This window comes from Bubalus kerabau, chromosome 9, assembly GCF_029407905.1.
Source record: "Bubalus kerabau isolate K-KA32 ecotype Philippines breed swamp buffalo chromosome 9, PCC_UOA_SB_1v2, whole genome shotgun sequence".
NCBI lineage: Eukaryota > Metazoa > Chordata > Mammalia > Artiodactyla > Bovidae > Bubalus > Bubalus kerabau.
In genome coordinates, this window is record NC_073632.1 from 20,769,071 (window position 1) to 20,795,522 (window position 26,452).

Below are 26,452 nucleotides of genomic sequence, written 5' to 3' on the forward strand. Positions count from 1 at the left end.
TATTGTTAGTATGAGAATAGTATGAGGTAGGGAATTACTGGTTTGGGGAGGATGTTGATCTACTTAGGGATGAAGTATAGTAATATGTATAAATTACTTTGAAATATTTTGCCAACACACAATGTATGTACATGTAAGTAAAATTATACACGTATGTGAAAGTCAAAGTCGCTCAGTTGCGTCCAGCATATGCATATACATATGTCAAAGTATTAGTCAGTTGTGTCCAACTCTGAGACCTCACGGACTAGGGCCCACCAAGCGCCTAATCCATGGGATTTTTCAGGCAAGAATACTGGAGAGAGTTGGCATTTCCTCCCCCAGGAGATCTTCCCCACCCAGGGAATCTTCCCCACCCAGGGATCAGACCTGTGTCTCCTGCATTGGGAGGTGGATTCTTTACAACTAAGCCACCTGGGAAGCCCAAAAGCTAGGATAACTGATAACAAAACTGAAAACATAGCATTAAATCAAGACAATCACTGAGGTCCAATAAAAACTCTCAACTCAGGTGAGCTTCCCTGGTTGGCAGTATTTGTGTTTATTGTTATTCACTAATGACAAGAGATAAAAACATATCCATGACTTCCCAGGAAAAAAAGAACAGAACCTTAGTGTTTGGTACCCTTGTGGACATTTTCTTTCCCTTGGCTAATTTAAACCTGTATCTTTACCCTGTAATAAACTGTAACCATGAATATACTGGTTTCAGTTGAGTTCTATCTTCCAGTGACTTATCAAACCTAAGAATGATTTGGAGAACCTCCTCAAGCTGCAGTTGGTGTCAGGATTGGTCTCAGGGGAACTGTCTTCCCCCTAACTATACGGTTGTTTAAACTGACCTAACACTCTTCAGTGATTCCCCTCCCTTTGAATATGGGTGGAAATAGTGACTTGCTTTCAACCAATTATGTGGTAAAGGTTATGAGATACATACGATTATATGTTCGCTGATAGGTGAAATAAGACTGTTGCACCCTCTTGCTGGAGTTTTTCCCTCCCTTGCCAGCAGTGAACTGCTGACATGCTGGGGGCTGCCAATGCTGGCTGGTTCACATGGCAGGGAACTGAAGGCAGTTTCTAGCAGCTGAGGACCATCTCTGGCCAACAGTCAGCAAGAAATTGAAGTCTTCAGTCTTACAACTATAAGAATCTGAATTCTCTGGGGAAGCCTCAGATAAAAGACTGCAACCCCCACTTACACCTTGATTGAATTCTTGTGAGATGTTGTGCAGACCCATCCCAGAATCCTGTCCCAGAGAAATGGTGAGATAATAAATGTGTATTGTTTAAGCCACTAATTTCATGGTAAGTTTAATGCAACAGTAGAAAACCAATATAGCCCAACTCCACCATCATTGTTACACATAAGCACTCGGACTGTTTTACCCTATCTTCTCCATATAACTAATCATAATTCTGATAAAATTAATAGCCAGTAGTTATAATATTACTTTGACTTCATAAATACAGCTGAGAAATATTCTCAAACTAGACTATGATTAATTTTCTTTTCTTGGACACAATTTTTCCTGGAGTTAAAAGAAGCTTGGATTTTTTTGTTTGCCCGATTTTCTATTTATTTATCATACTATTTTCTATTTATCACTGAAACTCTTCTCCAAACGTCCAATGATTAGTATGTTCAAACACATTAGGTTGTTAAACAAGATACATAAAATTGCATATAAGCATAAAGACTGATAAGTTCAAGAAGTAAATTTTAAAACCTCACTCACAAAAAGACACAAAATGATAACAAAATTAAATAACGATGAGAAAACAATAAAACAGCCAATAAGAAAATGTGCAAAATACATAAATAGAAAAAAGTTAACAAGCAGCAGCTCCCTCAAGTTGAATGCTGAGTACAGAGGAGAGAGGGTAACATTTTCATACTCTTTGAGTTTTGTACCATATGTGTATTATTGCTTTTTCAGAAATACATATAAAGTATTACTGAAAGTAAAAGAAAATAAGTTATGTTTTATATTTAGCCATGTAGTAAAGTATCCTATATTTTTCTATAAAAGATAATCAATTTCCCAAGACATGCAGAACTGATTTTTTCATTTCTTTACCTATCCTATCACATAGGACAGGACACTGCTTCCAAATATATTCGTATGTTCAATAAAATCTACCCCGTTCACAGAGGCAATGATCATTTCTAACATTGTCCCTTGCCACCTTCCACACATTTGTGCTAGGTGAGGAGTGTCGTTCAGTAAGTGCTTGATGAATTTAATTGAGGTGATCTGTATTTCGTCCTTCTTTTCACCCCACTCTGATAAAGCTTTTATATTTTAAATACTTCTTTGTTTTTAAAAGATTTACTTATTTATTTATGGCTGGGTCTTTGTTGCTGCATGAGGGCTTTCTCTAGTTGCAGAGAATGAGAGCTCTTCTCTAGTAGTTTGAGGACCTTTCACTGTAGTGACTTCTCTTGTTATAAAGCACAGGCTCCATAGGCTCTAGGGGGTACTGCAGCACATGGGCTCAGCAGTTGCAACTTGCAGGCTCCAGAGCTCAGGCTCCGTAGTTGTGACACATGGTGAGTTGCCCCGGGACATGTGCGATTTTCTCAGAGCAAAGATCAAACTCATGTCCTCTGCATTGGCAGGTAGATTCTTAACCATTGGACCACCAGGGAGACCCTTAAATACTCCTTTGATTCTATTAAATAATCTCTTTTCTAGGATAATCCATCCTTTTATATTGATTAGACTTTATGAAGACAAACTGATGGCTGAATAATTATATTCATTTTAGTCAATCACTGTTGTGATACATTTCAATTATTATAAAGTCACTCTAATTCTTGGGCTCTTCTTAAAAATAAAATTTCAAGACTCATCAAAAACTGGAAATCCATTGTTTTTCTCATATTCAATTTGCTTTGACAGAAATTCTTTACTTGGCTTGCCAATTTCGTCTCGAGAGAAGAGATTGACATTAGGAATGAAATAGTGCTCAAGGTGTTCTGTCTTGAGACACTGAAGAAAGTATGTCACACAGTTATCAAAGCAGAGCTCCAGGTCTATGTAGAGCCACTGACTGTCATGCGGGTTCTGGGTACAAACATGAAGGAAGGCAGTCTTCACATGATAAGAACAGAACTTATCCAGTCCCCTTTGGTTTCCAAACTTTTTTTTCAGTTGTTCTAAAAGGTATTTCATCAGCTTTAAACACTCTTTCCTGTTGAATAGAAAAGAGAAGCATTTATTTTTATTTCTTTACAACCTTTTTCATTCCACAAAGAACTTTAGGCATCTTACAGGAAAAACATACAAAGATGTAATAATCAATACAGATATATAATACATTTTTTATAAAGACACACAAAAACAATAAAGGTATGTATGTGTGCATGCATGCTCAGTCACTTCAGTCACTTCAGTCCTGTAGGACTCTTTCTGACCCTATTTACTGAACCCCACCAGGCTCCTCTGTCCATGGGATTCTCCAGGCAAGAATACTGGAGTGGGTTGCCATATCCTCCCCAGGGGATCTTTCCAACCCAGGGATTGAACCCACATCTCCTGCATTGCAGGTGGACTCTTTACTGCTGAGCTACTAGGAAAGCCCAAAGATATGTATAAATAATATAATTAGAGTCATTCTAAAACCTAATTATTTTTTTCAAATACATACTTTAAAAGTTTCAAAAACATATTTTCTCCTTCCCTCTTCCCCATTCATAGCTTGTTTTTATTCTATTAGGATTAATTCAACTACATGAAAACTAACAGATATTTTACATTATTCATCCAGTTTAGTATTTGGAAAAATCTTGTTTTAATTTTTATAAAATCATTGTCTTATTTTGATTTTCATTAATCATTCAGTTATTTTGGTAGCTGACAAAATTTAATGTTTATAAAATTATTAAGCCTTATCAACAATATACTTTTCTTAATGCTTGCTTCAAAGCCTGCATGTGAAGCCTTAAAGAACCCTCTGTGCTCACACTTTGGGTATCCTTGGTTTAACCTTTTAACTTTTGTGACCCTTATTCTATTCAGCTTTGAAAGTGAAAGTGACAGTCGCTCAGTCGTGTCCCACTCTTTGCAACTCCATGGACTATATTCAGTCCATGGAATTCTCTAGGCCAGAATACTGGAGTGGGTAGCCTTTCCCTGCCCCAGGGGATCTTCCCAACCCAGGGATCGAACCCAGGTCTCCTACATTGCATGCGGATTCTTTACCAGCTGAGCCACAAGGGAAGCCCAAGAATACCGGAGTGGGTAGCCTGTCCCTTCTCCAGTAGATCTTCAGGACCCAGGAATCAAACTGGGCTCTCCTGCATTGCAAGCAGATTCTTTACCAACTGAGCTATCAGGAAAGCCCAACTTGAGAAACTGAAATGAATGATTCTTTTCAAAACTCAGTTCTTTATGGTATGTATGCTAATCAAGAAAAATAATTACCCACATCTTAGTGTTGTTTCAAACTTGGCTTGTCATTTTCTGGCCTTCCTCATAGCTAAACCATCTCAAAGCAAGCACCAGCACCCAATAAGAGTGGTCCTTTGGTGTCTTCCCATTATGCAACATTATTATTCATTGCCTTGAACCAACCAGAATGCTAAGGCAAACCCAACTGTCATGGCTAGTATTCACACCCTCCATTCTTTCCTCCTCTTAGACGTCCATAGCAGCCAGGCTCAGGTCTATGCTCCCCAGCAGTCCCTTTTATTTTTAAGATTATTTTTTTAATGTGGACCATTTTTAAAGCCTTTATCGAATTTTGTTACAATGCTGCTTCTGTTTTATGTTTTAGTTTTTGTGCCTCAAGGCACATGGGAATCTTAGCTTCCCGACCAGGGATTGATCCCACACCCTCTGCATTGGAAGCTGAAGCCTTAACCATGGACCACCAGGGAGGTCCCAGCATTGCTTCTAACAACATTCTTTTCTTAGTCCCTTGGACCTGGCGTCCTTGGTTTCATGTTTACACTCCAATACCCTGGTCAATCCAGCCATGTGCTGCCCCCAGAACTCAACCCAGCAGTGGTAATCTTCAGGTTTCAACTATGGAGTCAGCAAAGAACTAAGCATTCTATTGGTATGTCTGTCATTTACAAAATAAGGAGGTTACCTGCAACATTTTACTCCTTCAGTTTCACAGCATGTTTTAGTATGTCCGTGATTTGTCAAAATGGCCTTTTCAATGTGAGAGAAGGACAGCCGCCATGTTTCTTCTTAATATCCAAAAGAAAGACAGAAAAGCACTTTACCAAAAGCATCCATTTACAAACAACAAATATTTAAGTGATTTCCTTCATTAAAATATAATTCTGAAAAATTTCTAGGAGGAGACAGACCAAAAGAAGTGAACAGATAAATAATGTGATTACATATTAAAGCAAGTGATTTGACCAAGCAAACAATGGGCCAAGATAGAGAACAATTAGGGGAAAAAGTCAGAGCTTAACACAGTGAGCTATGGTAAGATCTATTGCTTTTTATGTGTTGCTAAATTCTGTTTGCTGATGTTTTGTCTCTACATTGTTTATTCTTTTATACTATCCTTGCAAAGTTTTAGTATTTATGCAAAATGAATCAGGGAACGTTTCCTTTTTTTCTATTTTTTGGAATTTTACGTAATAGAATGATTTCCCCTGTCTCCCCAAGTTTTACCATGGATAGCTCTGACCCATCCTATCACTGTTGAGTTTTAATACCAGGCATTGGTTTTTCATTTTAAAAGTCAATCAACACAACCTGTAGCATTAACAGAACAGGGGAGAAACATATGACCAACTCAACAGATGCAGAAAATGCAGCCAATAAAATTTAATATTCATTCATCGTTTAAACACCTTTCAGTAATTTAAATGCAGATGGAACCTTGATCTGATGATAGCAATATGATAATCTAACATAAAAAGTTGAAGTTTTTTCTTTGAAAACAGGAAGGTAGGCTGCTATCCTCATTCCGCTTGACATGCAATAGCTATCATACCAGGCACAGTAAGAGAAGGAAAAATAGGGTGATAGCACTGGAAAGAGAAAAACAAAGCCATCATTTCTGATCGATGATATAATCGTGTATATAGAAAATACAAAAGAAACATAATGACAGGTATGTGTGAGTTCCATATATTCTTCAGTCTACTTATCTGTTTTACAATTTTTCATAATGTTACAACTGCCTATGAGTAAATCTGATAAAAGATATACAGAATTTCTGTGGAGAACATTCTAAAACTTCACTGAAAAGTATTAGAGGCAATCCAAATAAACACAGATGTGCACCTGCACATGAATTAAAGACTCATTATTATAAACACATCACATCTCCCCAAACTCATCTGTAGATTCAATGCTCTCACAATCAAAACTCCAGAAAAAAATGTTTGTGGAACTTGACAATACCAACATTTTTATAAAAATAACAAAGGGTCAAGAATATCTAAAATGCTCTTGAAGAAGGACAGAGTGGGAAAGCAACTATTGAGACTTATAAAGTGACATTATGTATGACATAATGGTATATAGCCCATGGACAGACAAAGATTTTGGGGGGACAGAAAAAAGCATATAATACATACATAATATACAGATAATAAATATATGGAAAAGGTGGCACAGAGAGAGGTGTGCTCACTGCTGCTATATAAATCCATTTACAACAATCCATTCATGCCATTCTGGAAAAGGCAAACTCTGCAGAGATGGTAAACAGATCAATGGTTGCCAGAGATTTGGGATGGGGAAGGTTAAGTAGAGGGACTTTTCAGGGAAGTGAAAGTATTATGTAATTATAGATAATGATGCAATGCATTTGTCAAAACCAATAGGACTTCATGGCATGAAGAGTGAACCTTAACATACACAAACTGTTAAAAAGTCATTTAGATGGTCAAGGGATCTCAGGAAGGAATGCACACTGTGAAAAGGGGCTCTAACTGTATCACAAACATATGACACAACCTCCCTGAAGGGGCTGGGGGCAAAAGGTGCTGACTGAAGTTGCTTTGGAAATGGGGTCTGTAAGACTGAAGGTGAAAGGAACGGTACATGTGCCCCGTGCACACGGGGGAATGGGTTTGCAATTCTGAAGCACTCATATGTGTGGGTGGGAATTGAACAAGGAACGATGGGCTAGGTGGGTGGCAGATGGTAGGAGCCAGGTTTCTCACTGTTGGAATGAAAGGTTACAGATAGCAAGGAGAGAAGGCAGGATGACCCACATGGTAATGGATTACAGTTAGAGGCATCAGCATGAACTCATGTACCACTTGATACAAATACAGGTGGTGAGCTGTGCATATCCTGGGGACAGTATACATACACATATTTCCTTGCTCCCCTAGCTGAAAGGGATGACACCCTAGCAGCAGAACACACATAGCACCCAGATCACACTTCTACAGTTCTAGTATACATTCTACAATAAAAGGATCCAGAGAGTTCCTTAGAGAAATGGCTGATTCTAGGACTGAAGCAGGAATTACACAAGATGAGCCTGGAGCATCTTGTAGTGCCAGAAAGTGAGTGAGTGCTGAAAATAAAAACCAAAAAACCCACAATTATGGGACATATGTCCAAAGGATACAGGAGCCAACTGCAAGAGCTCCTGAAGACCAAAGCTAGAACAATTTAGGCAACAAAATGAAAGCAGTATTGAATTATAGCCCAAATATGAGACAAATACCCATGAGTCCATACTGATATGGTTTAAGTAAACAGATTAGAGAGAAGAGATAAATCTCCCATGCAGAAGAATTCTGAATAATTTGTGTAAATACTCTGCTCTTAAAGAGGTGAGCTTAAGTGTGAGCTGTGCACAGTGACTTCCTTCCAAAACGCACAGTATGAAAAGGGGGAAAGAGAAGATCTTAACAGGGAAGAAACCTGGCAAACACTCCCTGAGCCAGGAGATTAAGGTCCACACCAGCAGTGTTAAGTCAGGCCCATGATGTACCGTTGATACAATGTTATGAGAACGGCACTTCATTTCTGCAGTCCTCCTCCCCCAAACCCAGAACTGCAATCTAATCACAAGAAAAACATGAGACACATGCCAAATGAGGGCTGTTCCACAAAATATCTGACTGGTACTCTTCAAAACTGTCAAGGTCACCAAAAACAAAGCAAGACTGAGAAACCGTCACAGTCAAGAGGGAACTAAGGAGATATGACAGCTATATGGAACGTAGCATCCTACATGGGCTCCGGGAACAGAAAGAGGACTTCAGGTAGAAACTAAGGAAATCTGAGTAACAGGACTACATTAATATTGGTTCATTAATTGTGACAAATGTGTCATATTAATGTAAGATGCTAAAATGGAAAATTGGTTATGTGGTATATAGGAACTCTCTATACTATCTTTGTACTTTTTTGGCAAATCTTAAACTATTCTAAAATTAAAAGTTTATTTTAAATAATGACATTGAGGTATCATTTCTCCCTTTTTTGAGTTATTGGCAAACATTCCAAAGTTTAATGAGTTCTGTTGATGAAGTTGAGGGTGAATTGGGCACTCTCCTACACATAGCTGTTGGGAATGCAAATTGGTAATTCTGTATGGAGGTGACTTTGGCAATACTAGCAAAATTAGATACGGATTTACTATTCCTTGACAAACTGCAAAAATAGACTGTAAAAAGGAATGTGTGCTCAAAAAAACCCTTAGTGGGGTTTTTGAAAAGGTACACACACCTCAATGTTCACAGCCGCATTGTTCACAATTGTCAAGATATGAAAGTAACCCAAGTGTCCATCAACAGATGAATGGATAAAGCAGTTGTGATATATATACAGTGGAATACTACTCAGTCATTAAAAAACAGAATGAAATTTTGCCATCTGCAGCAACATGGACAGACTTGAAGGGCATTATGCTAAATGAAATAAGTCAGACAGAGAAAGACAAAAACACTATATGACATGATTTTATACATGGAATTAAAAAAAATAAACTAGTGAATATAACAATAAGATTCACAGATAAAAGACAACAAATGAGTGGTTACCAGTGGAGGGGGCAATACAGGGGTGAGGAAGTGGGAAAGACAAACTACTGGGCATAAGACTACAAGGATGTATCATCATACAACACAGGAAATATATAGCTAATACTTTGTAATAATTCTAAATAGAAAGCAACCTTTAAAAAGAGCATAAAAATTTTGTTAAAAGAAGAAATGAGCGCTGGTCTTCCATGGTAGCTCAGTGATAAAGAATCCGCCTGGCAATGAAGGATCGGCAGGAGACACAGGTTAGGTCCCTGATCTGGGAGGATCTCACAGGCCATGGAGAAACCAAGCCCGTGCACCATAACTATACAGCCTGTGCCCTAGAGCCTGGAGGCCACGGCCACTGAGGCCCGTGCACCACAAGAGAAGCGGCCGCAACAAGAAGTCTGCGCAGCACAACTAGAGAGGAGCCCTCAGCTCTCCACAACTAGAGAAAAGGCTAAGGAGCAATGAAGACCCAACACAGCCAAAAGAAAATAAATACATAGAAGTATTTTAAAAAAACAAAAAAAGGAATGAGTGCTATCTCTATATAGAGCTATGGCATGATAGCCAAGATATTAAGTAAAAATATAAAAATTGTACTCATTATCTTAAAAAGGGGGTTGCATATAAATATATATATATATACGCATATATATTACAGACAAAAAATGCTTGTACTTTTTAAAAACGAAAGGTAAACCCAAAACGATTAATGGATTTCCAATCGGGAAAGGAGAGAAGAGGGTAGAAGAAACATACAGGGAAGCTGTGTTTCCCTAAGAATACTTTTCTCTGTAGCTTTGACTTTGGGACCATATGAATGCTTTATAAATTTAAAAAACAAAACTAAAATCCAAGGTCTAAAATTAGAAACAATAATGAAAATGAATTTTAAGCATGCTGAGTTGGTTAGCTTAACCCACCGGGCTTCAGTAGCTGCAGAGCATGAGCTCGGTAGTTGCTGCTCCAGGTCTTAGAGCTTAGGCTCAGTAGTTTGTGGTGCCTGGGCTTAGCTGCCCCGTGGCATGTGGGATCTTCCCGTACCAGGGATCAAACCCATGTCCCCTGCACTGGCAGGTGGATTCTTAACCACTATACTACCAGGGATGCCCGAGAAAAATGTTATTTTAAAACAAGTTGTGGAATTAGTTAGAATACTTTACCCATAAACATTTCAGCATGATTTTTGGAGGTCAGTATTTATCTGTGTGTGTTTGATACTTACAGTAAGATTTGCAAACAGTGAAACACACAAATCTTAAATATTGCATTTGATGAGTTTTGACAAATGACTATACCTGTGTAATTTAAGCCGTATCTGGAGTTAAAAAGTTATCATCACTCCAGAAAGTTCTCTTGTGCCCCTGCCTAATCAATCCGCAGTCACCTCAGGCAACCAATGTTCTAATTAAAAATAAAAAACTGTAGATAAATCTCACCTGTTCTCAAAAGTAATATAATTGAGTTTATACAGTAAGGACCTTTTGTTTGTTTTCTTTCACCTGTCTTAATGTTTTTAAGACCCGCTTTTATCAGTAGTTCATTGATTTCTGTTGCTGAGTAGTATTCTAGTTTATAAATATTATATCCATTATCTTTTGATGGACTTCTGGGCTATTTACAGATTTTGGCTGTTATGTATATTCTTGTATAAATGTGTTATGGACTTCATGTTGGATTAGGGAAGACATATGTTTTACTGTATAAGAAACTGCCAGACTGTTTCTCAAAGTGATTGTACCATTTAACACTTCCATCAACAGTGTATGGATTATTCTTTTTAAATAAAGCTTTTCATGTTCATTGACTGGAATATCAGAACTGAAATTGATGAATAACTTTTTTGCATTTAAATGAATTTAAAATGCAGGCAGACAATTTAGATATTTGAGAACACTGCAGTTTTACTGATTTTTTTTTCTATTTTAGCATTCTTTGCATACATTTTGACATGAGGTATTGATAAATGTGATGAAATGTATAGTCCTTGCCATGCTCATTAAGTATCATTCTGAAAATGATCTTTAATGCAAAGAAATATCTTCTAGTTTTATTTTATACATAATGATACTTGTATTTAGTTGATGTTCAATCTCTTTTGTTAGATAAAGTCAACTATGGATGATTACCAGTTTGAAGGAATTTGTATTTTAATGTTTGTACATTTTAGTGTAATAAAAACTATTATGTTTCAAGTCTTAAGGTCAAAAATAAACTTAATATTTTGACTGTCTTTTTATCTTAACAAAAAGAACTGCAATTAAAGTTTATACTTTTAAAAAATAATTATATTCTTGGTAACAACACCTGTATTATTATTTTGATAACAATTTTTTTTCATTTTTTGATAATATCAAAATCATATTATTTTTGATTCAAAAAACAGATTGAAATTTTTGATAAAAAAATCAAAGTATATATTTTAAAATATACCTTGTGACCAGGACATTTTTAATAAGATATTTGAAAAGAAAAAAGCTAAAATAGGTGTAATACATGCCTATCTATTGATAATACAAGTTATTTTCATTGCCCCTCTTAGCCACTCAGATACACACATACACACAGACATAGCCACAGGGTTTTGCCTAAATATGAATAATCTGAAATGAGGAGAGATGGAGACCAGCCAAGGGTACCAGAGCAGAGGTCAGCTGAGTGCCTGACCACCTCCACTTTTATCTTAGGCATGGATATGAGGAACTATCCAACCACACTGGCCTTTGTATAGCCACATGGCCACTGAAGCATGCTTCCTCATCTCTAGGCTGATGGGTCTGCCAGTCACCCCCAAGGTAGTTGGCCAAGGGCCACAAAGAGAGCAGTATGGGTCCTGTTGAGATTTCTGTATCACATGCAATGAGGGTTTCTTGGGATAGCCCTGCTAGAAACTGTACACCCTTCTCCAGAAAGTTATATTCCTTTCATAAAATCATAATGATACATGTAATTCCTTCTTATAAACAACTTTTCTTACAGAAAATGACTCCTACATATATGCAATATAAAGTTATGAGGTGTGTCCACAAAACAAGCCATCAAACTAAGCATGATGGACAATTTCTTGGATATGTTCATTTGTTATCTGATCTCATTTGTTATCAGATAACTTGGGTTCTTTTGTTATCTGTCCTCCAATTTCCCTGGAGTCCAGCAGTAGTAGGTGCTAAAAGTCCTTTATAATTTATGAGAGAAAAAGAAAATAATCGGTGAATTTTTTTTCTCCCTCAGAAGATATCACCATTATTCAGCTTCACCTGTAGACTATCTCAGCCCAGTCTTCACAACTTGAATGTTACCCAAGACCACCACCTGAAAACCTGTCCTGACCCAGGAGGCCAGGGTACATGGGTGAGGAGACCCAGCCAGTGGGCAGAATCGCAGCTGAGGCTGCAAGGAAGTTCTACCAGCGGCATGGGGAGCAGTGGAAGCAGACAAAGGAGAGAGGAAGGAGGCTGGAGTGACAGCTGAGGCTCTGGTGATAACATCAGGAATACACAGCTGCCATCAACTTAACTAGGGATTCTACAAGCACCGCCTCGTTTTTATCTTCACAGAATCTTTCAAGTAGTTTTGATTAACCCACATATGCAGATGACCAAAACAGGTTTAGAGGGGCTTGATAACTAGCTCCAGATCACACACCTAATGAGGGAAAAAGCCTCAGGATTCAAATCCAGGGCAGTCAGATTGCAAGGCCAGTCCTGCTTTTCTTTACTAGCAAGAAACAAACAAAAACAACATTCAAACGCGGGCTAGTAAACATTTTAAAGCTGAGTATTCGATATTACTATTAAAATTATGCCCTTTGCAATTCCATCTCTCACCAAACTCCCGTCTTAGCCCAATGGTTCTTGAAATGCCAACAGCACCAGTTGATCTTTCACTGCCCTAGAATGTAACATTAACGACTCTCTTATCTATGGATATCTCTACGTAAAGCTTCATCATCAAGATACCTTGGAAAAGACTTCCTTCCTTTGCATGCTTGGCTACCAGGTAAAATGGCTGTCGTTTTAGATTGTCCTTAACTTTTGTTCCAAGCCAGTTACTGATGGGCAGGCCTTTCTGGGTGCTAGCAGGCCAGCTGCTTTTTGATTCCAAAGCCAGGATTACATCCACAGATATTTCTCTAGGTTTTCTAATCAGAAGTGTTACAGCAGGGCTCCCTCTTTTCTTCCTCTCCATAATGACATCAGTATCTGTTTAAAGATATAATAAGGAAGAAAGGGCTTATCAATCCATTTTTCTCTGACAACACAGGAAAAATAACTATAATTGGAGACCTGTAAATACTAACTGTAAGACAAAAATTAGTTCTAAAGAAGCAAATGACCCCACAAGGCACTGTTTTACTCATTTAACCAGTATTGATTGATACCCCTCATGCAGTGGGGGTATCATGAAGATTCTGTTTCATATATAAAACAAGGAGCCCCCAAGGATTGTGGGATCTGGGAGTGCTGTGATTAAATTTTCATTTCAATTTGTGTTTGGCAGTTGGAGGAAGGCCTGCATATGAGGTCGGATGAGCAGCACGAAGGAGAGAAGTGATTTAGAAGACCTCACCAGGAAGTCCCTAGCAGTCCAGTGGCTGGGACTCCGAGCTGATGCTGTCAAGGGTGGGGGTTCAAACCCTGGTCTGGGAACTAAGATCCTACAAGCCACGTGGGGCAGCCAAATTAAAAAAAAAAAAAAAAAGATCACAGCAACAGACCAACTCAGAGGGCAGAGGCCTGTCGTACAGAGAGGCAGTGAGCATTAAGACACAGGGAGCAACTGTCATTCACTGTAGCATGATTCACAATAGCCAAGATATGGAGACAATCCACTGACAGATGAATAAGTAGAGAGACTGTGGCATATACAGACAATGGAATATGATTCAGCCTTAACAAGGAAGAAAATCCTGCCATTTGTAACAATGTGGATGAATGTGGAAGTCATTCAGTTCAGTCACTCAGTCGTGTCCAATTCTTTGCGACCCCATGGACTGCAGCACGCCAGGCTTTCCTGTCCATCACCAACTCCCAGAGCTTACTCAAACTCACGTCCATGGAGTCAGTGATGCCATCCAACCATCTCATCCTCTGTCATCCCCTTCTCCTACCTTCAATCTTTCCCAGCATCAGGGTCTTTTCAAATGACTCAGTTCTTTGCATCAGGTGGCCAAAGTATTCGAGTTTCAGCTTCAGTATCAGTCCTTCCAATTAGGACTGATTTCCTTTAGGATAGACTGGTTGGATCTCCTTGCTGTCCCAGGGGCTCTCAAAAGTCTTCTCCAAAACCACAGTTTAAAAGCATCAGTTCTTCAGTGCTCAGCTTTCTTTATAGTCCAACTCTCACATCCATACATGACTACTGGAAAAACCATAGCTTTGACTAGATGGATTGTTGTTGGCAAATAATGTCTCTACTTTTTAATATGCTGTTTAGGTTGGTCATAGCTTTTCTTCCAAGGAGCAAGTGGCTTTTAATTTCATGGCTGCAGTCACCACCTGCAGTGATTTCGGAGCCCAAAAAAATAAAGTCTGTCACTGTTTCCACTGTTTACCCATCTCTTTGCCATGAAGTGATGGGACCAGATGCCATAATCTGAATGTTGAGTTTTAAGCCAACTTTTTCACTCTCCTCTTTCACTTTCATCAAGAGGCTCTTTATTCTTTGCTTTCTGCCATAAGTGTGGTATCTGCATATCTGAGGTTATTGGTAATTCTCCCAGCAATCTTGATTCCAGCTTGTGTTTCATCCAGTCCAGCATTTCACATGATGTACTCTGCATGTAAGTTAAATAAGCACAGTGACAATATACAGCCTTTACTTACTCCTTTGCCGATTTGGAACCAGTCTGTTGTTCCATGTCCATTTCTAACTGGATACAGATTTGACCTGCATACAGATTTCCCAGGAGGCAGGTCAGCTGGTCTGGTATTCCCATCTCCTGAATTCTCCACAATTTGCTGTGATCCACACAGTCAAAGGCTTTGGCATAGTCAATAAAGCAGAAGTAGATATTTTTCTGGAACTCTCTTGCTTTTTTGATTATTCAGCAGATGTTGGCAATTTGATCTCTGGTTCCTCTGCCTTTACTAAATCCAGCTTGAACATTTAAGAGAGGCTGACACGGTCTAGGCTTGAGGCCTCAAGGTCTTAAAGGGATTAAGATGAAAGTATGAAAGGAAAGAAAGGAAGAGGGAGCAGAGTAAACCAGATACAAGCAAACCTTTGGGGAGGATGGACCCTTGCCCAGCCAGTGACACAGAGGGAGAGGGAGCTAGAGCCTGGGGAACAAAGCTCCACCAGAATGCTGGAGTCCCCTCCCAAGGAAGGGGCAGAGCAGGGCGAGAGACAGGAGCACCCCCCCCCCACTTCCTATCCAGTCTCAGCGTCCTGGGCAGGCCATCTGAGTGCTTCCCATGTGTCAGTGTGTGTAATGCCCGCATTGAAACCCTGCTTGTGGGAGCAGGTAACTCAGCTGTCACTCAGCCCTGTTTTCCAGGTTTGAGCATGACCCCTCCATCTCAGGAAACATGCGCACCACTCAGAAGACACTCGGGGACAGCCCTGGCGGTCCAGTGGCTAAGATGCCTCGCTCCCAATGCAGAGGCTGAGAAGCGCTGGAGCATCTTTGAGGAGCTACCCCACGTCCAGCAAGACGGTAGGAGGGGCAAAATTACATTTAGAATCAAACCCCATACCTGCCAGAGATGCTCAGAGGGCTCAAACAAACCTTGTGCACACCAGGACCCAAAGACCCCACAGAGACTGAGACAGAACTGTGTTTGAGTGTCTCCTGCGGAGGTACAGGTCAGCAGTGGAAGTCATTGTGCTAAGCAAAATGCATGACCTCATTTATACAAAAAATCTAAAAAAGTCGAATACATAGCAGCAGACTGTAGAACAGTGGTTACCAGTGGTGGGCAGGTGGGGAAAACGGGAAGACTTTCATCAAAGAGTACAGAGTTGCAGTTATATAGGGCGAGTAAGTCTAGAGATCTAACATACAGATCTTACAGTACTCTTAGTACTGTTAATACAACTGTACTGTTTACGGGCAATGTGCCAAGAGAGTAGGTTTCAGATACTCTCACTTCACACACAAAAAAGGCAACTCTGGGACAAGATGCTAATTAGCCTGACCGTGCTAGTCAGTTCATTATGTGTATCAAAACATCACGTTGTACACCTTGATTATGGACAATTTTTATTTAAAAAAAAAAAGACCCATGTATTGGAAGTGAAAGCAATAAAGAGGTTCAAATTAATAGAACTGGTAGATAAAACTGAATCTGTGAGGTAAGGGAGAAGGTAGGAGTCGGGGAGGCCATCTCATGATGCTGACCTGGGAAATGGTCGACGCTGAGTCTAGTGTTCAGCACAGAGTTGGCTGAAGGAAGAAAGACTGGACTGAGATGAACTTCATTTCATCTACACTGAGTTCTAGGTGCATGTGGGACACCCAACTGGAGATGGCCACTGACTAGAAATTTGGGAAAGGCTTCTAGAGGAGAGATACTGGCTTTGGGGGGCGGGGTGTACAAGCAGTAGTGAAAGACCTCTCCCAGATAAGACTTTCGGAAAGGACCACAATGGGAGAGAGGACATATCTCCAAAGAGAAAATCCCACCGCGTACCCTCATTTTCTTTGTCACTAAATCCAGAAACCCACTTCCTTCTTACCCATGACGTCTCCTTTAGTCCTATCACCACCTAGGAGTGTCCATCCACCTTTCAGAGGCCCCCCCAACACATGTCTCTGGATCCCTTCCTTCTTACCTCGCTCCTTCCATCGCTCCCTCTCCTGCATTGGTGGCCTCCCCTCCTATCGGATCATTCCTGTCTTCACACAAAGGGGATCCAGTGTCTCTCATCCTAAAGGACACTCTCCGTTGACCCTGCATCTATGCTGCCTCCCCACTTACCCATCCTTCCACTTCCTTTGCAGCCAACACTTTCTAAAGATTTACCATTATGCTGTTTCTACAGCATCCCGACCCTTCTCTCTCACGTGCTGAGGACTCCACTGAAACTTCAGAGTCAAACTTACCAACAATCCCCAAAAAAACAAACCGAACCAAGTGCAAACATGATCTGGATGTTAGTGCGCTGTAAACACTGAGCACTCCTGCAGAACACGCATAGTCTCCTTTTGCTCCCTCTCTTCTCTCCAGCCCCTAATGAGATCCTCTTCTTATCACTCTGCTTAATACTGAAATTTCCCCCCAGGCCATCCCCAGCATTCCTGAACCCTCTCATTTTACTATACTTTTTCACCATAGGATTCTCTTAACTTATCCAAAGCCAAACTCTCAACTGCCTTCTTAAACTATCTTCTTCACAGAAGTCAGAGCAAATTTTTAACAGCGTGAAGCCAATCAATCATTAATGAACGAAAGTCACTCAGTCATGTTTGACTCTTTGTGACCCCATGGACCTTGCAGTCCATGGAATTCTCTAGGCCAGAATACTAGAGTGGGTAGCCCTTGCCTTCTCCAGGGGCTCTTCCCAACCCAGGGATGAACCCAGGTCTCCCGCACTGCGGGCAGATTCTTTACCAGCTGAGCCACAAGGGAATCAATTACCCTCTAATTAAGACCTGAATTCTCAATGGAACATGACATAAAATCTGAACTCCTTTCCAGGATCCACAAGTCCTCCTAGAATCTGGTCCATAGCCACTTTTACTTCATTTCATGTCACTCCTTCCCTTGTCCACATGGCCCTCTTTTTGCTCCTTGAGCTTATCAAGCTCTTTTCTGCCACAGGGCTTTACTCCACCACCCACTCTATCCCAACTGCTACCACATCTCCCAGTTCATTCCCTTCAAAGCACACACTGTAATTTGTTTTTGCAAATTCAGGAGGGGAGTCCCACTGATTTTACTCAACCACCTATACCCAAGGGTGTAGGCAGCTTCTCAGCAAATATTCAGTGAAGATCAAGATAGAGCCAACTGGAAATTCTCTGGTGGTCCTGTGGCTAGGACTCTGTGCTTTCACCACCAGGAGCCCAGGTTCCCTGATTAGGGAACTAAGATCCCGCAGGGCCACATGGTACGGCTAAAAAAAACAAAAACAAACAAAATAGAGCCAATCAACATTCAGGATAAATACAAGAAAAATGTAGTAGACTAAAATTAAGAGCAAAAGCTTGTTTCTAGAAGGTAGTCTGGGCTTCCCAGGTGGTGCTAGTGGTAAAGAATCCACCTGCCAATGCAGGAGACATGAGAGACACGGGTTCAATCCCTGAGTCAGGAAGATCCCCTGGTGGAGGGCATGGCAACCTATTCCAGTATTCTTGCCTGGAGAATCCCATGGACAGAGGAGCCTGGTGGGCTACAGTTTCTGTAGGGTCTCAAAGAGTCGGACACAACTGAAATGACTTGGCATGCATGTAGTCAACAGTCTGCTGCAGGGAAATCAAAAAAGATCAGGAGAAGAAATTAGTGCATATGATTAGACCTTAAAGAATCAAAAGTCAAAGATCTTACCTTTAATATGTTTAATTTCTTCCTTAATGATTTTCCTGAACTTGAACAGCATCTTAGAAGCCGATAAGATGCCCCCTTCTAAGAACTGATCCAGAGGACTTCCTTTGGGATTTCTTTTGAATTTCACAAAGTAATGAGCACTACTGTTGCAATATTCTTCCAGCTGAATTCGGGGAACCTCCAGTTTGAACATAAGATCAAATTCATTAGGAGCAGAAATCTAAGAAACAGGAAAAATAGCACTGATTGTATTTGCTTGTAAATATGTTCCAACCCACTACAATCTTTTTCATGAAATTTCCACTTAAAATCATACTGTGAAAAGCAAGATTCCTAATATTTATACCCACTGAGACTAGTAGAGCTGGGAAAATATTATTGGTTTCAATTTTCAGGTTCTATACTCATTTATACTCATTTTTAAAAACAATTTAAAATAATATTCAAGGTTTAAAATCGGTACCAGTTTTTTTCCCTGAGTTCAAAGCTAGATAAAATGAAAGACCTTTAAGATGCCACCTTTTATGTCACAAGCTACACACTGAGCCACCCTCCTGTCACTGGTCTCAAAAATGTGTGTAGTTACCTCCTGGCTAGTTGATCAAGGCCCCTTGCCTTATAGCCGTCATCCAAATTAAGTATTAGCTCCAAGTCACACACTAACTAAATAGTGTCTTTGAACCACAGCATTTTAAAAGCTTCAGGGTATTTCCTGGAAGTCCTGCGGTTAGGACTCCAAGTTTTTGCTGCCAAGGGCACATGTTCAGTCCCTGGGGGGGGGAACTAAGATATTGAAAGCTGCACAGCATGGCTAAAAAATAAATATCATCATATATATAAAGAGCATCAAAGAATCTTCTTCATCACCACAATAATAATGATAGCAATTATAATCGGTGATTACTTTCTTATATTAAAAATGCAGGGACTTCCCCAGAGTTAAGACTCTGCCTCGCAATGCAGGGCACATGGGTTCAATCCTTGTCAGGGATTCAGCGTGCACACGCCGTGGGGCAGCTGGGCCCAAGACCCTCGCCTACAGAGCCAGCGCACGCCAGTCTGTGCGCCACAACTCCAGAGAAGCCCACGTGCCACCGCATAAGATCCCATGTGCTGCAACGGAGACCCCATGGAGCCAAAATAGACTAAAAATAAATAATATTTTAAATGCACAAGTCTTTCACTCATTAGTGGTAAGCTTCAAATACAGCTACTGGACTGTCTTATCGAACACAATTATCTGGTGGCCCTATGTGTTTTGCCCCCCACATCAATGTGGCTAGTCCACATTGAGATGTACCAGGTGCTGTGTGAACTATATCCTCTCCAAATTCATACACTGAAGCCCTAGCCCTCAATGTGACTATACTTGGGAGACAGGGCTTTTAGGAATTAATGAAGGTAATGAGATCATAAGGGGTAGGGTCTTAGTTGACAGGACTGGTGGACTTATAAGAAGTGCGATCAGTCATGTCTCTCTGAACACATGCTGAGGAACACAGTGAGGATACAGGGACAAGGTCTGCAAAGCAGGCTGAGAGCCCTCACCAGAACCTAGCCATTTTGGCACCCCAATCATGGACTTCCAGCCTCCACAACTGTGAGAAAATAAATGTCTGTTGTTTAAGCCTCTCAGTCTATGACATTTTGTTATGGTAGCCCAGGCTGACTAGGAGATACTACAAGGGTTAAACAAACACTTGAAGTGCCATCCATGGGAATGAAGTACAAGCCTCTGAAAATCCACTCCTGCAGAAATGGTCAAATTCAGCTTTTTAAGATCTCTGTAAATTAACCAAATGGCCTGCAACAATCCAAGGAGGATTTATTCAAGAAAAATGGCTGAATCTCAGTAAGGACAGTGAGCCTTGTGGACATTCTAAATTCTACATTCTACCGCCATGCCCAGCAGCATTCCCACTTCTGATCAGAAACCTCCATCAAGAGTAGCCATGACCCTGGACTTCTAACAGCAAATGTTAGGTTTGCCTGTTTGGGAACATCATATAAACTAAATCATATAGTAGGAACTCTTTACATCTGACTTCTTCATCATTGTGAGATTCATCCATATCACTGTATCTATAGTGGCAGTTCTCATTCTTTACAGTATTCCATTCAATTAATGGAATATACCAAAATAGATTTACGTATTCTGTTGTTGAATATTGTTGCCAATTTTAACTACAAATAGTTCTGAGTTTAATTATTATAGTTATTCTGAGCATTCTTACATATATCTTTGGATGGCCATGGGCACTCATTTCTATTGGATATACACCCAGAATAGGACTGCTGGACCATGGGATAGGCAAACCTTTAACTTTAGAAAAAAATTTTAGTTTTCAAAAGAGGAAGTACCAATTTACCCTCCCATCATCAACATAAAGGAGTTTCAGTTGCTTCACATCTTCCTCAAACTTGGAATTGTCAAAATTTTAACATTTAAAATTTAACATTTAAAATTTTAGCTCAATAAGCAAAAAATAGGTCCATGTGGACAAGAGGAAGATGACATGAAACAAAGCTGAAGAGGAGGCCATGACCCAGATTCTTCGAGGACATGTAGATCCTGGAAAGGAGTTCAGATTTATTCCACTGTGTTCATTGAGAATGCAGGTTTTAGCTTTATATTTTTGAAAATTTACTCTGGCCTCTGTGGAGAAGATATTACAAGAAGGCAAATAAGGAGATCAGAAAGGCAAAAGTTCAGGTGAAAGATGGTGGCTTAGATGGGGGTGGGGGTGAGGTGCTGGGGATTGACAAAAAGAACATATGAACTGGCAATCCCACAGGGAATTTCTACAAGAAAATTTCCAGATTTTCACCGAGAATTTGATACTACATACAATAAAATGCATGAATGGAAATGCATCAATATGAATCCAAGTGAAAGAGTTAATGAGAAGTATCTTTTACTTCTCAAAGTAATGGAATCAATTCACAAAGTTTGGAACCCCATTTTGAAATTCAAGTGCATGCATAAAATAAAAAATACACCAAAGTAACGGTGAACAAAATAAAAAGCAATAATATTGTTCTTTTATGTGCTTTTCTGAATTTTCCAGGGAAATCAACACAGAACAGTGGCAAATACGGGAGAGGCTGAGGACAGAGGTACGGAGGGTTAGTACTGCCGTGCCATGGTCTACTGGAGGGCAGGCAGTGGGTCAACTCTAAAATGAACATGAAGACCTTTTATAATCAGTTTTTAAAAATCAATATATGTTTTAGATAAAACAAATTTCATTGGATTTCTTTTCATCAGGTTGATTTTAAAAAGGAGACTTGTGAATGGATAACAAGGAACTCTGCTCAATATAACAACCTAAATGGGAAAAGAATTTGAAAAAGAATAGATACATATATATGTATAAATGAATCATTTTGCTGTACTCCTGAATCTATCACAACACTGTTAATCAACTATACTCCAATATAAAATAAAGTTTTTAAAAAAATAAATAAAAAGGAGAGTGATTCTGACTGGACACTGCTCTCTAAATGTCTTAATTGTCCTTGAGTTCTAACTAATAACTTTCTATTCTCCTTTGAACCATGCATAGAACTGAACAGTTTGATATTTATGTAATAAGAATCATGCTCTAGACAGTCTGATGTAAGTTTTGCTCATTTGGCTTTCAAGTAGCTTTAGATGAAATTATGAGTGGTCTTCAGTGCTACAAGCATTTAAGATCCAAAACCAGGTACATATACTACATCTTCCTGTGATAAATATCACTGCACGTGTGCCTGCTGAGTCCTGTTCAACCCGTTGGGACCCCGTGGTCTGTAGCCTGCCAGGCTTCTCAGTCCTTGGAATTTTCCAGGCAAGAATACTGGAGTGGGTTGCCATTTGCTACTCCAGAAGAACGGTACAAAAAAAAAAAGTCTTAATGACTTGGATAACCACGATGGTGTGGTCACTAACCAGAGCCAGACATCTTGGAGAGTGAAGTCAAGTGGGCCTTAGGAGGAATTACTACAAAGCAAGCTAGTGGAGATGATGAATTCCAGCTGAGCTATTTAAAATTCTTCAAGATGATGCCGTTATAAGTGCTTCACTCAAACTGGCAGCAAATTTGGAAAACTCAGCAGTGGACACAGGACTGGAAAAGATCAGTTTTCATTTCAATTCCAAAGAAGGACAATGCCAAAGAATGTTCAAACTGTGTGCATCCATTTCACATGCTAGCAAAGTAATGCTCAAGATCCTTCAAGTCAGGCTTCAGCAGTAAGTGAACCAAGAACTTCCAGATGTACAAGCTGGATTTAGAAAAAGCAGAGGAACCAGAGATCAAATTGCCAACATCTGCTGGATCACAGATAAAGCAAGAGAATTCCAGAACAACATCTACTTCTGCTTCACTGGTTATGCTAAAGCCTTTGACTGTGTGGATCACAACAAACTGTGGAAAATTCTTAAAGAGATGGGAATACCAGACCACCTTACCTGCCTCCTGAGAAATCTGTATGCAGGTTAAGAAGCAACAGTTAGAACGGAACATGGAACAACGGACTGGTTCCAAATAGGAAAAGGAGTACGTCAAGGCTGTATATTGTCACTCTGCTTAATTAACTTCTATGAAGAGTACATAATGCAGATTACAGGCTGGATGAAACTCAAGCTGGAATCAAGATTGCAGGGAGAAATATCAATAACCTCAGATATGCAGATGATATCACCATCTGGCAAATTATACCACCTAATGGCAGAAAATGAAGAGGAACTAAAGACCCTCTTCATGAAGCTGAAAGCGAAGTGAAAAGCTGGCTTAAAACTCACCATTAAGAAAACTAAGATGATGGCATCCGGTCCCATCACGTCATGGCAAATAGAGGGGAAAATATAGAAACAGTGACAGATTTTATTTTCCTGGGCTCCAAAATCACTGTGGACAGTGACTGCAGCCATGAAATTAAAAGATACTTGCTCCTTGGAAGAAGAGCTATGACCAACCTAGACAGTGTATTAAAGAGCAGAAACATCACTATGCCAAAAAACGTCCATCTAGTCAAAGCTATGCTTTTTCAGTAGTCATGTATGGATGTGAGAGTTTGACCTTAAAGAAGGTTGGACCTGTGAAGAACTGATGCTTTCAAACTGTGGTGCTGGAGAAGACTCTTCAGAGTCCTTTGGACAGTAAAGAAATCAAACTAGTCAATCCTAAAGTAAACCATCAACCATCAACCCTGAATTCATTAGAAGGACTGATGCTAAAGCTGAAGCTCCAATACTCTGGCCACCTGGAAGAGCTGACTCATAAGAAAAGACTGATGATGGGAAAGATTGAGGGCAGGGGGAGAAGGGAGAGACAGAGGATGAGATGGTTCGATGGCATCACACAATGAATGGACAGGAGTTTGGACAGACTCCCAGAGATGGTGAAGGACAGGGAAGCCTGGTGCGCTGCAGTCCATGGTGTGGCAAAGAGTCAGACAAACACGACTTAGTGACCGAACAAGAACTACTCCAGGGGATCTTCGCCATCCAGAGATCGAATTCAGGTCTCCCACATTGGCAGGCGGATTCTTAACCACTGTGCTAACCAGGGAAGCTCAAATAGCACTGTTCAGTTCAGTCACTCAGTCGTGTCCGACTCTTTGCGACCCCATGGACTGCAGCACGCCAGGCCTCCCTGTCCATCACCAACTCCCGGAGTTTACTCAAACTCATGCCCACTGAGTCGGTGATGCCATCCAACCATCTCATCCTCTGTCGTCCCCTTCTCCTCCCGCCTTCAATCTTTCCCAGCATCAGGGTCTTTTCAAATGAGTCAGCTCTTCCAGGTGGTCAAAGTATTGGAGTTTCAGCTTTAACAATGAACTTCAAATAGCACTGAGTTCACACCAATAAAATGAGCAGCCATATAGCGTTCCAAGTTGTGACCAATAAAAATAAGCAGCCGTATAGGGTTCAAAATGGTGTAAAACATTCTCTGACGGTGCAGTTTACAATCTAAATGGAAAGCCAAAACAAATCAGCGTTTTAATGAGGTGTCACAGACCACTCAAGCATTACTTCCGAAAGGAAGTGAGGGGCGCGCAGGAGCTGGGTATTCTCCCGGGAACTGCGGAGGAGGCGTCCGGCGGCTCACCTTCACGCGCTCGTAGTAGCTCCCGGCGCGGAGCAGGTCGACGCCTTTGAACTCCGACTCGCGGCTGTTCAGCCGCCGCAGCAGGTGGTCCCCCAGCCTGTTCACCACCTCCGCCGCTACGGATATCTCCTGACGGCTCAGCTTCAACTTCTCCAGAACGGCCCGGGGCTTCCAGGCACCGGGCGCCTCCTCCCTTGGCCCGAGATGCGGAGCGGGGGCCCGCGGGCCGAGGCCGGGGCCTTCCGGGGGCCCGGACTGGGGTCTCCGCGCCCGAGCGGAGCTCGCGGTTGCCCGGCTGCGAGCCGAAGCCTTGGGCAGGGGGTGCCCGGGGGCCGCGGGAGGCTCTGCGTCCGCGGTCGGAGCCGCCGGGCCCTCCGCCTGGTCCTCGGCGCGGGCCGCCCGCGCGCGCACCTGCGGCTTCTCCCGAGGGTCCAGGCGGCTCTTCTCCCTCCGGGAGCCCGAAACCCCAGCGGGACCGCACCTGCGCGCGCCGGGCCGGGCGGTCTCGGGGACAGTCGAGGGCTCGCTGGGCTCCGCGGACAAGCCGCCCTCCACACACGGCGCCGAGACCCCGGAGGCGGTTTCCGGAGCTTTCCGCGTCGCCTTTCGCCGCGGTGGGGCCATGGCTGGCGTTCTCTTGTTCCCCTGAGGGAGACCAGCTCCGGGAACTGGCGGCGAAGGAAGAATCGGCAGTCGCGGTAGGAAATGAAACTTAAAAATGTAGCGGGAAATGAGCGAACGCGGTGGGACGCACGCGCGGGAAACCTGACGGGGCGGGACGGGGCGAGGCGGTCACGCGGAGGCACGCCCCCGCCTCGGAAGCGCGGGCCCACGCGAGCCCAGGAGTCCGCTGGATTTCCTTGCTTCGAGCGCTGCCTTGTGGCTTGGGAACTGGGCAGAACCGAACCGAGGAAAGCGCAAAAGAGCTTCCCGAGCTTTGAAAGCGAGAGGGGTTTAATGGCGTGTCGCCCAAGAACATTTGGGAAAAACTATCTCACATATTCGGAGAAGGCAATGGCACCGCACTCCAGTACTCTTGCCTGGAAAATCCCATGGATGGAGGAGCCTGGTAGGCTCCAGTCCATGGGGTCGCTAAGAGTCGGACACGACTGAGCGACTTCACTTGCACTTTTCACTTTCATGCATTGGAGAAGGAAATGGCAACCCACTCCAGTGTTCTTGCCTGGAGAATCCCAGGAACGGGGGAGCCTGGTGGGCTGCCGTCTATGGGGTCGCACAGAGTCGGACACGACTGAAGTGACTTAGCAGCTTAGCATCTAACATATTGAACTTGACGGAGCAACTTTCTAAATGCAAGTTTTAAGTAAAGGATTTTCTTATTAATAGTAAACGGATTTTTTTAAATAGGTGGAATCATATGGATTGAATATTGAATAATAATTGGATTGAATAATATGGATTGAATATGGAATAAATATTTATTACTTAACCTTTTTTTAAAACTTATCGTTTTAAAAGCAGCCACAATCGAAGTGTAAAGTTCTTATTGGTGAGTTTTATCCACTGGTTCTCAAAAGCCTATCAAACATCGGCACTTATATTTTAAATAATTAATACTGCTTTGGCCATTGTGATTCCAGAGTATTTCAATACAGGCTTTCAAGTATCGATTTCTAAAGCCAAGTCCTTTACAGAAATATATATTTGATAGAAAGTCCTAGGTTTAGCATGCCTTGGTACTTTTTTTTTTTTAACCATTCTAACCATTTTAAGTGTACAGTTAAGGGTGAAACCATCACCACCATCAGTCTCAAGAACTCTTCATCTTGAAAAACTGAAACTCTACCCATTAAACACCCCATTCCCTCCTGCTTGCTCTGACTTCTGGAAAGCACCCTTCTACTTTCTGTCTCTGAATCTGACCATCT

The 26,452-nt window shown here is 41.3% G+C and overlaps 1 protein-coding gene and 1 long non-coding RNA gene across 2 annotated transcripts; one reads left to right on the forward strand and one right to left on the reverse strand.

The window, feature by feature from the left end:
- Nucleotides 1-523: 523 nt before the first annotated feature.
- On the reverse strand, nt 524-25,256 carry CGAS (cyclic GMP-AMP synthase). Its single transcript, XM_055534799.1, has 5 exons — nt 24,564-25,256; nt 18,466-18,685; nt 12,934-13,176; nt 5,101-5,203; nt 524-3,198 (listed from the first exon to the last, which is right to left on the reverse strand). Exons 1-5 carry the CDS (start codon nt 25,185-25,187, stop codon nt 2,847-2,849), a joined length of 1,542 nt encoding a protein of 513 aa, XP_055390774.1. The 5' UTR covers nt 25,188-25,256; the 3' UTR covers nt 524-2,846.
- On the forward strand, nt 15,512-21,866 carry LOC129619614 (uncharacterized). Its single transcript, XR_008697960.1, has 3 exons — nt 15,512-15,632; nt 21,534-21,582; nt 21,734-21,866. It is a non-coding gene; the product is annotated as an uncharacterized LOC129619614 (long non-coding RNA).
- Nucleotides 25,257-26,452: the final 1,196 nt, after the last annotated feature.